The sequence below is a fragment of the Osmerus mordax genome, chromosome 3 (assembly GCF_038355195.1).
Source record: "Osmerus mordax isolate fOsmMor3 chromosome 3, fOsmMor3.pri, whole genome shotgun sequence".
NCBI lineage: Eukaryota > Metazoa > Chordata > Actinopteri > Osmeriformes > Osmeridae > Osmerus > Osmerus mordax.
In genome coordinates, this window is record NC_090052.1 from 563186 (window position 1) to 579257 (window position 16072).

General features: G+C 53.4%; 3 protein-coding genes across 3 annotated transcripts in view; 1 reads left to right on the forward strand and 2 right to left on the reverse strand.

Moving 5' to 3' along the window:
* On the forward strand, positions 1-2522 carry trir (telomerase RNA component interacting RNase). The gene is made up of 3 exons (XM_067232178.1): positions 1-793; positions 1323-1400; positions 1958-2522. Exons 1-3 carry the CDS (start codon positions 521-523, stop codon positions 2060-2062), a joined length of 456 nt encoding a protein of 151 aa, XP_067088279.1. The 5' UTR covers positions 1-520; the 3' UTR covers positions 2063-2522.
* LOC136939273 (small ribosomal subunit protein uS2-like) overlaps positions 1332-16072 on the reverse strand; it is a 31945-nt gene continuing 17204 nt past the window's right edge. Inside the window, exon 7 of the mRNA XM_067232035.1 lies at positions 1332-1406. Within this exon, the coding sequence (XP_067088136.1) occupies positions 1357-1406 (50 nt within the window). The 3' untranslated portion in view covers positions 1332-1356. The remainder of the gene's footprint in view (positions 1407-16072) is intronic.
* Positions 2790-15986, reverse strand: ubn2b (ubinuclein 2b). Its single transcript, XM_067230877.1, has 18 exons — positions 15318-15986; positions 13442-13588; positions 13061-13162; positions 12640-12771; positions 12374-12474; positions 11776-12280; positions 11605-11675; positions 11337-11466; positions 11032-11138; positions 10262-10372; positions 9698-9850; positions 9175-9225; positions 9009-9051; positions 7518-8342; positions 6921-7322; positions 6593-6782; positions 3454-3519; positions 2790-3291 (listed from the first exon to the last, which is right to left on the reverse strand). The coding sequence occupies exons 1-18, from the start codon at positions 15627-15629 to the stop codon at positions 3251-3253; spliced, it is 3489 nt and encodes a 1162-aa protein (XP_067086978.1). The 5' UTR covers positions 15630-15986; the 3' UTR covers positions 2790-3250.

The following is a 16072-nucleotide window of genomic DNA, read 5'->3' on the forward strand; positions in this document are numbered from 1 at the left end:
GAATCCAAGATGGCCGACGAAGAGTGAAAACAGAAGTTGTTCAGCATTTGGACAATTAATCCGCTGGTCTGTTCAATACTATCGCGTGTTTTTGGAAAGTAATAATACTCAAAATTAAGATATACATTGGTCGTCAAATTCTTTAATTAAATTGGGTAGTTGTTCGTATCTGGCTTCTTTACAACAGCGTTGAGAAAGCTAGCTAGCTACGGACTACCGCGTCACGTCAGCAGCCTGCTTTGTGATTTGCATTACTGGCTAGCTGGACGTTAGCTAGCCCACCAGTCTACGAAGGGTATCGTACCTACAATATATTTATGGATTTTAAAGAACTGTTCCTCAATCGGTTATCCTTGCACTAATTTCGTACCTTATAGCTAGGTATCGATTTAACAAAAATACGTGTTTGCCGGTTGTCCAGAAAGCTAGCACTACTCTCTTTAACAGAGACGTTATAGAACTATCAAAGAGCAACTTTTGCCTCGCTTATCTCTTCGACAAGCGTCTGGACAAAGCTGCCATGGAGCCGAAGCGTGGATACAGCAAGAATGCACACAGTAGCAGCGACTCCAGCAGCAACAGCCCGGCGTCACCTGCGAGCCCGGCACCGGGAGGCGGCAAGACAGCCACGGCGAACGCGTTTGCCAACGACGGCAGCTTCATGGAGATGTTCAAGAAGAAGATGGAGGAGGAGCGGAGGAAAAAACAACTCGAACCGGGATGCAGCGACAAAAGCAGCGCTGAGGAGGGCCAGTCGACCCCGGAGAAGAAGCCGCCTCCCCTGACCAGCTTTGTAAGGGGCCGCTGCCCGAGACCAGATAGCTGTAGGCGTGTGTAGTCAGACAGCCTATGGGCTGTAATCTATCTTTACTCCGCTTTGCACACAGATCAGGCATGAGATTGAATACCACAGTTGAATAATGCTATCTTGTCTGCTGATAGTGTTCACAGTGCACAGTAGTCAATCTTCCACAGCACCTGACTGGTCTCTTCTGGAGAGAGAGGTGCTCCACAGCCACCATGGCAACCGTACTCACCAAGTGGTAGTTACCCAAGCTGTCCTGATAGTCTGGTGTAGACTCCCTGGTGAGCTAGACTCAGTGCTGTGGTACAGAGACTCAGGTCTGTGGTGTAGACTCAGGTCTGTGGTACAGAGACTCAGGTCTGTGGTGTAGACTCAGGTCTGTGGTGTAGAGACTCAGGTCTGTGGTACAGAGACTCAGGTCTGTGGTTCAGAGACTCAGGTCTGTGGTACAGAGACTCAGGTCTGTGGTGTAGACTCCCTGGTGAGCAGCTTGTGTAACCCTATCAGTCTTCTCCAGGTGGGAAAGCGGCGCGGCGGTGCCAAGCTGGCCCTCAAGACTGGCATGGTCGCCAAGAAGCAGAAGCTGGATTCCCAGGTTTGACTGATTACTTGTTGCGTCTATCTGCTGTCTTCATATCTACAGCCATCGTCTAACCCAGGGGTCCCCAAACTTTTGTCTTCAAGGGACAGATAATTTTTCCTTTCTTTAATGTGGTGCCGGGTCGGTCTGTAACAGAAAATTATGTGCCAGAGTGACTACCAGTATTATTGTGGACATTTTAATATGATTTTAAATGCATTTATTATGCTAGATTAGTTTATTAATTTGTTGTGCACCGTACATCGTACATATCAAGGGATATATAGCCTATTAAAAAAACATTAATATTGTAGTTACATTTTTTTCATCTTCATTGCTATTGAAATCAAAACATTTACTTATTTAAAATAATAAAACATCTCTATTGTTCAGAGGGCTGGTACAAATGCGTGGGTGGGCCGTAGTTTGGGGACCCATGATCTAACCTCTCCCCTCTTCTTTTAAAACCCTTTTATGTCCCCGTCTTTTCTCCGGTTCCCTCTTCCTGTCTCTCTCTCCTCCTGTCTCCCTCTTCCTGTCTCTCCTCCTATCTCTCTCCTTGTCTCTCTCAGGAGTCGGGGAAGTCAGACGCCTGGTCGATGTACATGGCTGAGGTGAAAAAGTACAAAGCCCACCAGTGTGGCGATGACGACAAGACCAGACCACTGGTCAAATAGACGCACACCGGCGGCCATGTTGGTGAGGTCATCTGACCTCCCCTGGACTACCGGCTGGCAGCTGCGTCTTAGTAAACGTCTGTCTTCATGTTTTACCTCGGTTTTTGTTTATACCTTTTTATTTGGTTCTAATATTTGTCTTCAGCTCCGAGGGCAGGTCAGCAGCGACTAGATAAAGACATTTAGGGGCGTGGCGTCTGCACTGGTCGGTTTAGCCCCAGAGTTGCTCTCTAGTGATGTTGTTCCTGACTCCCTGATCACGGAGACGTAAACACTGCCGAACGCGGAGTCGGACCGAGGTTTGACCCCTGACCCCTCCTCAACTTCGACTTCCTGTTTCCTGTCAGCCGTGACGGAGGGCTGGTGGAAGCTCCGTCCCAGAGGACGCTGTCTGGGATGGAGTGGCTAGCTGGGGTTGTGTCTGGGGAGGGAACCTGTTCAATAAACATGTTTTGATGAACCTGGTTGTCCTGGCTTCAGAGGGAGAAGGTGAATGTTGCCGTTTGGTTTCGGTACCAGCTAGACATGAAGTGTCTCAAATGTAACTGATGTGAGATCCAGTACCTTTTTATGTAATACTTTATACTTATTTTATTATGAATAGTATAGCCTACTTGATAGTAGTAATAACAAAAGTAGTGATTGACTGATTTGAAGTAACAAGTTGAGTGATGGAAACTAGTAGATTTCCCCAGACAGGAGATCTAGACAGACCACGTTCACCATAAACAGTTATCAGTTTAATTTCATTTAATAGTTCAATTTTTGTACAAGGAAAAGGTGAAAAGTTTAAGTACAAAAAAAAATGTACAGCATCTATTAAAGAACGACCAGCACCAAGGTGACAGATGGGACCAGGTGACCGGAGGAGACACACACGCACACACAGCAAACTGACCTGTACAGGTCCACACACACACATTCTGTCATGAGTGAAGGGAGTCGTTTCCAGACATTCATAAATATTCTCCCCCAGTCCACAGTGACAGGTCTGCCTTGTAAACATCGACAAAAACAGAATTTGTCATTGAGCTGTTAAAATAAAAAACTATCAAATTCTTCTTTAAAAAATTACAGTTAAAAATCCAGTTACTGACATCACAAGACGCAAGTCCCATCCTGTGGTTGGTCAATTCATCTGTCACTCAAAGTCATCGTAGTTCCTGATTTGTCATGTAGTGGGCGGGGTCAGAGGGACTTCCTGTCTCCTCCCTGGCTCTGATTAACATCTGGAGGAGAGACCAGAGCGTCAGACTACAGTGGACCATGTTCCCAACACAGCAGCATCTGTCAGCCCAGACACCACAGCACACAGAACCCCAGGACTCCTGACGAGGGGGCGGGGCTAGGGGCGGGGCTAGGGGCAGGGCTGGGCTGGGGGCAGAGGTTACCTGAGAAAGTGAACTGCAAGTGAGGAGGCACAACCTGAGACCCAGACTGGAGACTCTTATAGAGATCTGAGGAGAGGAGGAAGGAGAGAGGGGGAAGAGAGGAGGGAGGAGCAGAGAGGAAGGGAGGGTGAGAGGAAAGAGGAGCAGAGGAGGGAGGGAGAGAGGAGGACGAAGGGAGGAATGAACCAAAGAACACACAGGAGCACGTCAGACGATGGGAAGAAGCTTCACACACACACAGCAGCACAACAACTCTACATGGACCAAACACACACACACACACACACAGCAGCACAACAACTCTACATGGACCAAACACACACACACAGCAGCACAACAACTCTACATGGACCAAACACACACACACACACACACACACACCAAGACCGACCTGGTCCTGTTCACTACTGTTGGAGTATGACTACTCTCTTATTACAGTTTTTCTCAATTGCTAAAACACTAAACCCTATTGTCTGAACCAAATGATCAGTTGCCTGAACCCACTGATTGAATCAATCACTCTTTTGGCAAAACCATAAGCACTTTTCACCTGTTTAGACACAACTTGCCAACACATTTTCATTGTGATGCACCCGTGCTGCATAATGGTGAGCACAGGTGACAAAAGTCAAACACAATTAAAGCACTGGGCAGCGTGGTGGCAATGTCACATTATGTGCTGCCATCAGAAATCATGGGGTTGTCCACCATCATGCCAACCTGGGGCCTTACAACACTCACCAGCTCCTCATTTACCTCAGTCACATGCAAGATGCTCTGTTAGCTGCTGCTTTCCTAAACCCCATTGAGGAATTCTTCTCCTCATTCCCCCGTTGCCTGGTCAGACAAAATGTGGCCTGTGATGTGGATTGTGGCCTGACCCATTACGGAGACATGACGCTGTGGCCTGACCCAGTACGGAGACATGACGCTGTGGCCTGACCCAGTACGGAGACATGACGCTGTGGCCTGACCCAGTACGGAGACATGACGCTGTGGCCTGACCCATTACGGAGACATGACGCTGTGGCCTGACCCAGTACGGAGACATGACGCTGTGTCCTGACCCAGTACGGAGACATGACGCTGTGTCCTGACCCAGTACGGAGACATGACGCTGTGGCCTGACCCAGTACGGAGACATGACGCTGTGGCCTGACCCGGTACGGAGACATGACGCTGTGTCCTGACCCGGTACGGAGACATGACGCTGTGGCCTGACCCGGTACGGAGACATGACGCTGTGGCCTGACCCGGTACGGAGACATGACGCTGTGTCCTGACCCCGTACGGAGACATGACGCTGTGGCCTGACCCGGTACGGAGACATGACGCTGTGGCCTGACCCGGTACGGAGACATGACGCTGTGGCCTGACCCGGTACGGAGACATGACGCTGTGGCCTGACCCAGTACGGAGACATGACACTGTGGCCTGACCCAGTACGGAGACATGATGCTGTGGCCTGACCCAGTACGGAGACATGACGCTGTGGCTGAGTAATGCACTTATTTGTATATTTTTTTACTTTATTTTTACGTGGGCTTACTGTACACAAGTGGCAAACGCATAAGATTTCTGTTTTGTCTATTTGTACAAGTGCTAAATTCACAAGTTTTTTGTTTTGTTTTGCAACATGCATTTAGCCTACAGTGAACAATAAACATTTATTTCTCCAGCTTCATGTCCTGAGCATTGTGTTTTCTATTTTTCTACGTAGTGTTTAGTGACTGTTCAGTAGTGTTTTTAATTTTGATTGACTCGGGGCACGATATGACAACATAGTTCAGTTTTGAGCACAGATTGAACTGTTTTGAGGTGAAAGTTTGGTTTTGCAAGAAGAGTCTGAGGTTCTGTGAATGTAGCTTGAAAATTGGGTTTTGTGTTCACAGTTTAGAGAAAAGGAGAGCAGCTTTCAAGAAATGTGTCTTAGCAATCGCCAAAAACTGTAAAAACATGATTTCACCTCTATTGCCCCTTTTCCACCAACGCATTTTGGGTGCTGGTTCGGAGCCAATACTTAATCTCGAACCAGTTCTTTCTCTTTCGACAGCCTCCTGAATGGGAGTCTATGGAGCTAAACGGCTAAATTTGTCTCTTTTTTGATTGTCGTTGAGAAATGTGTACAATACGTCATACAATGTGTGTTAATGACGTCATACACATAAAAGGCTTTTTAAGACAAAAAAGCGACTTTAAAAAAAATCTTACACCCAGCAGTGTGTATTTGTTTTGCCTCCCCTTTCGAATTCAGAATTCAAATTACTAGAAAAAAAATATTATCCTGAGAAAAGTGGATTTTGAGGAGTAGGGCTCCATAGACCTCCATTAATTCTGCACTGGACCGTTAGCGCCCTCATATGGAACTAGAGTAGAACTGCAACCAGTTCAGAACCCGGAAGTTTCCCGAGAGTGGCAGTTCTCCCCATAGATATCCCTTGTGCTGCCTTCGGGTCACATGACCCAAAGGTTCATAACGAACCATCGTTGTGTTTGCCCAATTTTACCCAATTCAAAAACAAATACAAATTATTTTCTTTTAACTTTCGCAATGTGGGGGGTCTGAGACAACCCAACGGTTAAAAGAAAAAGCTTCACTTTGTTTTTCTATGCGGTAAATTTGTCGCAATACGACGGTGGGTCACAATGACTGATGGGTCAGAATGACCCGAAGATAACACAAGGGATATATAAAGTTTAGATGTCTTACGGCGGAGTCTAGAACGTCTGCACATGGCGGCCATCTTGCTACAGTCAACTCGCTCACCCATAACATTGTGTTGTTGCTACATGTACTTTTTAAAAGGCATACCGACATCTCTGACGTTGATAACAAACCAAACCGTTTAAAAATCGGTTGAAAATTGAGCAAGTTATGGTCATTTAAAAAGTACTGCCACTGAGAAGAACTGCCCCTTCTCCCCCCTCCCTCCCCACCCTCTCCTCTACTCACTCTGTGTCAGGGAGAAGGCCTGCCCCTCCTCCCTCCCCCTCCCCACCCTCTCCTCTACTCACTCTGTGTCAGGGAGAAGGCCTGCCCCTCCTCCCTCCCCCTCCCCACCCTCTCCTCTACTCACTCTGTGTCAGGGAGAAGGCCTGCCCCTCCTCCCTCCCCCTCCCCACCCTCTCCTCTACTCACTCTGTGTCAGGGAGAAGGCCTGGCTGGCTGCAGTGGCGGAGGGGGTGCTGGGGGGGGCGCTGGTGGCCAGGGGGGGCAGGTTCAGCAGGGAGGGGAACTGGAAGGGCAGGGGGACCAGCCCCCCCAACATGCTGAAGCCCTGGAGGAGGGAGGGAGGGGAGGCCAGGAGACTCCCCCCTGCTGAGGACACCTGGAGGAGGGAGGGAGGGAGGAGGGGGGACGGAGAGAGGAAGAAGGGGAGAGAGAGGAGAGAGGAACGTGTACAACATCAGATCATCCAGCATTATGTTCTAACTAAAATACCTGAATACGTCCTCCGCCCTCATACCTGCGGTAACTGAGAAGAAACTGATGATGAGGAGACAGACGTCATTGGCTTAGCCCCCTGAGTAGTCCCGCCCACTGACCGCTGTACCTGATTGGCCGAGGACACGGCAGGGGAGGAGCCTGATCCTGAATGCTGCTTGCTGATTGGTGAGGAGTTATTAAGGCTGGTGTTGGCACTGCTGCTTGTCTGGGACCCTGGAGCACCTGAGCAGGCGGGCCTGAACCCTGAGGGGCTCTTAGAAGAGTACTGGTGCATGCTGGGAGCTGACTGAGGTCTGGGGACGGGGGAGGAGGGGGCGGGGCAACGGGGGGTGAGTTTGATGATAGGGGTGATGCTGCTGTGGCTGGCCTGCATGGGAGTGATGAAGGTAGACTGCACCCCAGAGAGACGGGCGGGGGAGGGCTGGGGGGAGGGTTGGGGGAGACGGGCGGGGGAGGGTTGGGGGAGACGGGCGGGGGAGGGTTGGGGGAGACGGGCGGGGGAGGGTTGGGGGAGACGGGCGGGGGAGGGTTGGGGGAGACGGGCGGGGGAGGGTTGGGGGAGACGGGCGGGGGAGGGTTGGGGGAGACGGGCGGGGGAGGGTTGGGGGAGACGGGCGGGGGAGGGTTGGGGGGAGGGGGCGGGGGAGGGTTGGGGGGAGGGTTGGGGGAAGCGGTTGGGGACCAGAGAGGGGGAAGCGAGAGAGTGGGGGCATGGCTGGGCGGAACTAGAAAGGAAACTGTCCCCACTGCTAGCTCTGACGTTATTGCTGGCTTTGTGGGAGGGTACGAGGGGGGGCCTGGTTGGGGGAGAGACGAGGGGGGAGGATGTGGGGGGAGGGCGGGGTTTGGGGGGGGAGGGGGAGATGGGGGGGTGGGTTTTCCCCAGGGTGGTGACAGAGGGTCTCTGGTTTAGCACTGATGCTCTGTGAGGCACAGACAACACTGCTCCTCCTGTTAGCCCTCCTGCTCCTCCTGTTAGCCCCCCTCTCGCTCCTCCTGTCACCCCTCCTCTCACTCCTCCTGCTGCTCCTCCTGTTAGCCCTCCTCCTCTTCCTACCGTTACTCCTCCTCTTCCCCCCATTACTCCTCCTCTTCCTCCCTTACTCAACCCTGTCCCAGAGGCCAGGAGGGAGGAGACCGAGGGAGGCCTGGAGGGAGAAGGAGAGGAGGGGGAGGAGACATAGTGACGTTGTGGCTGCAGGAGGGGGGAGGAGGAAGAGGAGGCCAGGAGGGAGGGGCCCCCCGAGGGGGGGCTGTCCCCCTGGACCAGGCCCTTGGCAGCGCTGCTGAGCAGTGCCAGAGCCTGGGAAATGGAGTCCAGGGAGGGGGGCGCCAGGTCCTCGTCCACACAGATGGGCTCCGATGGGGACTGGGAGACCCGTCGAGGGGGGCCTGGAGGGGTGCCGGACACGGCCTGGGGCCTCTGGACGAACACGCCCTCCTGGGGAGAGAGGAGCAGGGGGGTTAGAGAAGAGGCAGAGAGGAGCAGGGGGGTTTAGAGAATAGGCAGAGAGGAGCAGGGGGTTTAGAGAAGAGGCAGAGAGGAGCAGGGGGGTTTAGAGAAGAGGCAGAGAGGAGCAGGGGGGTTTAGAGAAGAGGGAGAGAGGAGCAGGGGGGTTTAGAGAAGAGGGAGAGAGGAGCAGGGGGGTTTAGAGAAGAGGGAGAGAGGAGCAGGGGGGTTTAGAGAAGAGGCAGAGAGGAGCAGGGGGGTTTAGAGAAGAGGGAGAGAGGAGCAGGGGGGTTTAGAGAAGAGGGAGAGAGGAGCAGGGGGGTTAGAGAAGAGGCAGAGAGGAGCAGGGGGGTTTAGAGAAGAGGGAGAGAGGAGCAGGGGGGTTTAGAGAAGAGGGAGAGAGGAGCAGGGGGGTTAGAGAGGAGGCAGAGAGGAGCAGGGGGGTTTAGAGAAGAGGGAGAGAGGAGCAGGGGGGTTAGAGAGGAGGCAGAGAGGAGCAGGGGGGTTTAGAGAAGAGGCAGAGAGGAGCAGGGGGGTTAGAGAAGAGGCAGAGAGGAGCAGGGGGGTTTAGAGAATAGGGAGAGAGGAGCAGGGGGGTTTAGAGAAGAGGCAGAGAGGAGCAGGGGGGTTTAGAGAAGAGGGAGAGGAGAGTCTCACCTTGGGTTTTGCTTTGGGGGTGGGGACCATCTTCTTCTTGACTCTAATTGGATAGAAAATAGGAAGCACATGAACAGAAGCAATGGGAAGTGATGTACACTCAAAAGAGCCAATCAGAGCATTGCTCCACAGCTGACGTGAAATGTTTTGATTGGTCGGAACTTACACATTTCCTGTCACGTGACCATGGACCATGATGCTCTCCTTGAACAACATTCTGAGGAAAACACACATACTGCATAACCACTCAGTATACACAGATATACTGCATAACCACTCAGTATACACAGATATACTGCATAACTACACAGTATACACAGATATACTGCATAACTACACAGTATACACAGATATACTGCATAACTACACAGTATACACAGATATACTGCATAACTACACAGTATACACAGATATACTACATAACTACACAGATATACTACATAACTACACAGTATACACAGATATACTGCATAACTACACAGTATACACAGATATACTACATAACTACACAGTATACACAGATATACTACATAACTACACAGTATACACAGATATACTGCATAACTACACAGTATACACAGATATACTACATAACTACACAGTATACACACATACTACACAGTAATACTACCCAACTACACAGTATACACACACACACACACACACACTACACTCCCCCCCTCCCTCACCTGGCCTGCATCCATCCCTTGGGCCAGAGGGGCTTGACCTCTGTCTCCATGAAGGCTTTGAGGTAGTCCTCCAGGGACACGGAGCTCACGGAGCTCTGAGCCTCCAGCTCATAGCAGCCCAGCTTCACCCGCACCAGCGTGCCCAGCAGGGTCCTGGGGGGATGAACATCACTGTGAAACATCACTGTGCGCTTCCTCTCTCACCTGGACACTTCCTGTCTCACATGGTTACTTCCTGTCTCATCTGGACACTTCCTGTCTCACCTGGACACTTCCTGTCTCACATGGGCACTTCCTGTCTCACCTGGACACTTCCTGTCTCACCTGGACACTTCCTGTCTCACATGGTTACTTCCTGTCTCACCTGGACACTTCCTGTCTCACATGGTTACTTCCTGTCTCACCTGGACACTTCCTGTCTCACATGGTTACTTCCTGTCTCACCTGGACACTTCCTGTCTCACCTGGACACTTCCTGTCTCACCTGGACACTTCCTGTCTCACATGGTTACTTCCTGTCTCACCTGGACACTTCCTGTCTCACATGGTTACTTCCTGTCTCACCTGAGCTTGTCGTCCCAGACAAACTTCTTGCGAGGTCCCATCACCCTCTTCCCTGGCTTGTCCTCGTCCTCCTCCTCAGATCCCTGCTTCTCCCCCTCCTCCGACTGCTGCCTGGCAACACAAGAACACCGTCATCCCCTGGGACACTTGGGAGAGAGGGATGAGGAGGAGGGAAGAGGAGAGGAGCAGAGAGGAGGAGGGAAGAGGAGAGGAGCAGAGAGAGGAGGAGGGAAGAGGAGAGGAGCAGAGAGAGGGATGAGGAGAAAGAGGAGGAGAGGAGCAGAGAGAGGAGGAAGAGGAGGAGAGGAGCAGAGAGAGGGATGAGGAGGAGGGAAGAGGAGAGGAGCAGAGAGAGGAGGAGGGAAGAGGAGAGGAGCAGAGAGAGGAGGAGGGAAGAGGAGAGGAGCAGAGAGAGGAGGGAAGAGGAGAGGAGCAGAGAGAGGAGGAGGGAAGAGGAGAGGAGCAGAGAGAGGAGGAGGGAAGAGGAGAGGAGCAGAGAGAGGGATGAGGAGGAGGGAAGAGGAGAGGAGCAGAGAGAGGAGGAGGGAAGAGGAGGAAGAGTGTGCTTACTGTAAGACAGGAAGAGTGTGCTTACTTTAAGACAGGAAGAGTGTGCTTACTTTAAGACAGGAAGAGTGTGCTTACTGTAAGACAGGAAGAGTGTGCTTACTTTAAGACAGGAAGAGTGTGCTTACTGTAAGACAGGAAGAGTGTGCTTACTTTAAGACAGGAAGAGTGTGCTTACTGTAAGACAGGAAGAGTGTGCTTACTTGGCCACCTTGGCGATGCAGTCCATGTTGTACCTGGCGATCTGCTCAGGCATCACACTGCACACAGCCAGCTTCAGCTTCAACAGGGGGGCACGCAGGCGGTCATCCTGCACACAGACACACACACACACACTGACTTTAGTTTCTACACAGGATCATAATCATACTGAACACAGTCAGTCTCTCTCTCTGTCTCTCTCTGTCTCTCTCTGTCTCTCTCTGTCTCTCTCTGTCTCTCTCTGTCTCTCTCTGTCTCTCTCTGTCTCTCTCTGTCTCTCTCTACACACAGACCTACAGACACACACCTGGATGTTGAGGCTGAGCTTCTTCAGTCGTTTGAGCAGAGCCTCCTTGTTGCAGGGAACGAAGGCCTCCAGGTGAGAGTAGACCGCTGCCCTGATCCCTGCTGGCTGCTCCTGCACCTGCAGCTCAATACTGCGCACACACACACACACACACATTACAGAATGTGTATGGAAAGTATGTTAATGTGTGTATTAGCATGCATTAGTGTGTATATGTGTGTGTGTATACACATGTGTGTGCTTGTGTGTGTGAGGGAGAGACACTCACTCTAACAGGATGTTATTCATGTCCAGGGTGAAGAACTTCTTCCTGCCCTCCTGGTCAAACTGGCGGCTGGCCTGGAGGAGGAGACATCATCAACCAGGAGAACACACAGACAGGCAGACAGGCAGACAGGCAGACAGACACACAGGCAGACAGGCAGGCAGGCAGACGTACCACTCTCAGGTCCTCGATGCGCTTGCTGAGAGGAGCAGGCAGGCCGTCTGGCAGGGGGGGGGGAGGGAAGACACCCCCCTGGGTTCTAACACCCCCCATCCCTCCCCCCTGGACCCTCCCCCCTCCCACCCCTCCCCTCTGGGTGCCATTCTCCCCATGGGCGGGGCTGCCGGCGCTGGGGGAGGAGTCTAATAGGGAGAAGTCCAGATCTCCCATCATATTCTGCAGAATCTCGTTGTGATTGGCCGAGCCTAGCAGCGACATCATAGCGGGGTCGGAGGTCAGGTCGTCCATGGCGATGTCGTTGCCGGGGGGCCTGGCATGTGCAGTGTTGGGGTGGGGGGCGGGGGCGCGGGGGGGGACCCGCGGGGGCCCGGGGGGGCGTCTCCTCATCTGGTCCTTCTCCCTGGAGAAGCGTCTCAACATGGCCGCCAGGTTTAGACTGTCCTTCATCAGCTTCTTACGTTTCTTCTTCTCTGGTCGGTGCACGCCCAGGACAGGAACCCTTGAGGACCCCACCACACACGAAGTGATGTCACCATGAGCCTCATCCCCTCATGTCAGAGGAGGGAGTGTAGAGTGTGTGTGTTCAGCTCACCCTCCCCGTTTAGGAAGCCTGTTCTTCTTCTTCTCCTCCACAGCTCCATCCTGCTTCCTCCTCCTCTTCTTCATCCCTCGTTCCTCACCCTCCTTCAGCTTCTACACACAGACACACACACAGGACACAGGGGGCTCCGCTACTCAGGTTGTGCAACACACACCTCGTACCTTGCAGGAGGAACACCCTAACCCACATACCACGTCTGACTGTCTGAGTGCATCTGTGTGTATAAATGTGTGTGTGTGCGTGTGTGTGTGCCCCACCTTGAAACAGCCCCCCTCCTTGCCCTCCTCGTCTCCGTCAGAGTCGGAGGCAGGTCTGAACTGCAGCGTGCCGGTGTTGATGTAAAACCCTCCCAGCTTGGTGCTCAAGGAGGCTGGCACCAGCTCATCATACTGAACACACACACACACACACACAGGTACACACACACAGGTACACACACACAGGTTAGACAGGCTGGCAGAAATACAGACAGACAAGCAGCAGGCAGAGACAGACAGGCAAACAGACAGACAGACAAACAGCACGCAGAGAGAGACAGGTAAAACAGACAGGCAGACAGAGAGACAGACAGACAGAGAGAGACACAGACGGACAGGCAGACAGGCAGAGAGGCAAAGAAGCAGACAGAGAGACAGAGAGGCAGACAAGCACAGGTAGACAGGCAGGAGGTGTCCTCACAGCTTCAGAGTTGTCTATGAAGGGGTCCGTGTCGTCGTATCCGTAGCCGATGTCAATAAGATCCTGCATGCGGTCCCTCCTCTTCCTCTTCCCCACGCTGCCCTGGGGGCCACAGGAGCACACACACATTGAATACACACACACTCATGCTGCCCTGGGGGCCACAGGAGCACACACACATTGAATACACACACACTCATGCTGCCCTGGGGGCCACAGGAGCACACACACATTGAATACACACACTCATGCTGCCCTGGGGGCCACAGGAGCACACACACATTGAATACACACACTCATGCTGCCCTGGGGGCCACAGGAGCACACACACATTGAATACACGCACACACACACTGGGCACACACACACTAACAAACATACATGTGCTGGGGGGCTTGCGTATTTCCTCTCAAACTTCTTGGCAAGAGCTTCTACTTCCTGTCTCTCCTTCTCATCATCAGCGAAGGGGTCGCCAGGGTCGAGGGGCGGGGCCAGGCCTCTGGGAGGTCCTGGGGGAGGGTTCCTCACCTACGAGAGCATGGGGGGAGACGGGGGAGAGGTGAGGGAGACGGGGGAGAGGTGAGGGAGACGGGGGAGAGGTGAGGGAGACGGGGGAGAGGTGAGGGAGACGGGGGAGAGGTGAGGGAGACGGGGGAGAGGTGAGGGAGACGGGGGAGAGGTGAGGGAGACGGGGGAGAGGTGAGGGAGACGGGGGAGAGGTGAGGGAGACGGGGGAGAGGTGAGGGAGACGGGGGAGAGGTGAGGGAGACGGGGGAGAGGTGAGGGAGACGGGGGAGAGGTGAGGGAGACGGGGGAGAGGTGAGGGAGACGGGGGAGAGGTGAGGGAGACGGGGGAGAGGTGAGGGAGACGGGGGAGAGGTGAGGGAGACGGGGGAGAGGTGAGGGAGACGGGGGAGAGGTGAGGGAGACGGGGGAGAGGTGAGGGAGACGGGGGAGAGGTGAGGGAGACGGGGGAGAGGTGAGGGAGACGGGGGAGAGGTGAGGGAGACGGGGGAGAGGTGAGGGAGACGGGGGAGAGGTGAGGGAGACGGGGGAGAGGTGAGGGAGACGGGGGAGAGGTGAGGGAGACGGGGGAGAGGTGAGGGAGACGGGGGAGAGGTGAGGGAGACGGGGGAGAGGTGAGGGAGACGGGGGAGAGGTGAGGGAGACGGGGGAGAGGTGAGGGAGACGGGGGAGAGGTGAGGGAGACGGGGGAGAGGTGAGGGAGACGGGGGAGAGGTGAGGGAGACGGGGGAGAGGTGAGGGAGACGGGGGAGAGGTGAGGGAGACGGGGGAGAGGTGAGGGAGACGGGGGAGAGGTGAGGGAGACGGGGGAGAGGTGAGGGAGACGGGGGAGAGGTGAGGGAGACGGGGGAGAGGTGAGGGAGACGGGGGAGAGGTGAGGGAGACGGGGGAGAGGTGAGGGAGACGGGGGAGAGGTGAGGGAGACGGGGGAGAGGTGAGGGAGACGGGGGAGAGGTGAGGGAGACGGGGGAGAGGTGAGGGAGACGGGGGAGAGGTGAGGGAGACGGGGGAGAGGTGAGGGAGACGGGGGAGAGGTGAGGGAGACGGGGGAGAGGTGAGGGAGACGGGGGAGAGGTGAGGGAGACGGGGGAGAGGTGAGGGAGACAGGACAGGGAAAACAGGACAGGGGGAGGGAGGGAGGACAGGGGGAGAGACAGGACAGGTGAGAAAGACAGGAAGGGGGAGAGACAGGACAGGTGAGAAAGACAGGAAGGGGGAGAGACAGGACAGGTGAGAAAGACAGGAAGGGGGAGAGACAGGACAGGTGAGAAAGACAGGAAGGGGGAGAGACAGGACAGGTGAGAAAGACAGGAAGGGGGAGAGACAGGACAGGGCATGAGATGAAAGGATTCTTGTAACACTACATGTGCTACATTCTGTAACCTGCCAGAACCTTCAGCTATGCTTAGCTCAGAAACACTCAACTACAGAAAACATATTGGCATTTATAAGTAGGAAAACAAAACGTCTGAAAATACATTTGTATTTACGTCGACAAGTCATTTTGACAATACTTCGTTGTGTCTGATTTGACAAACAGTTTTGAACATCTTTAGTCATACAAGTTGTGTGTACTTGGTAACTAAGAGCGCAGTGCGAGCGTCACGCTAACACTAGACCATGACAGCTGACAGCGCGCGCAGCTTCACGCAGCCTTCCTTTCAGGCAGCGCGTGATCCCGGTTCTGCTCTGACCTCAGCAGAACATCTAGCCGCTACGAACGTAACTTTACCTTCTCCTGGGGTTCGGGGGACTGGACCAGTTCGCTGTAGTTGAACTCCGCGGATCCTCTGTCGCTTGGCTCGGACAAGCTCAGGCTCAGACGCACAGTCCGCTTCGGTTCCCCAGAATCCCCGTCTCCACCTTTCACGTTACCGAAAGGACTACCGCAACCTCCTGACACGGTTGCCGTACTCCCTGCACCTCCATCTTTCCCAAAACTGACTTCGGCCTCGTCTTCCTGGTGGCGTTTCTTTGACTCCGAGGGTGGCGAGGTGCTGAAGGAGGAGATAGTGACGAACGGTACCTTTCTAGGCTCGGCCATTCGGCCTGGATCCCGCCGCGCTCCCGAGTACAAAAGCACAAGAGGGCGAGACTGACTTAAAATTGTAGACGTTCGACAACTAGCTAGCTAGTCTGCTAGCTCTGCTAGCTCTATAAAAATAGCTTCTGGCGGTTAGTAAAAATTACTTTCAAAGCCTCTCCGGTGTAACAGTCAAACGGGTGATGTCTCTTGCAACTCCAGGGCTATCTACCGGGGTTTAAATCACCAGGAAACGTAGTTTTAGTTGTTTCCATGAAACTGTTCGCTAGCTACCGCAAGGAGGCATCCGTAGTAGCCATCTTGATCATTATTATCATTATTCAGAAACTGGGCGTGCATACAACAAGAAAGCGGATACGGAGGAGAATGGGAGCAGTCCCTGGCCAATCACAGGGCAAGAACGCTCCCAGGAATCGCCCACTTCTCATTCTAGCGCGAATGTA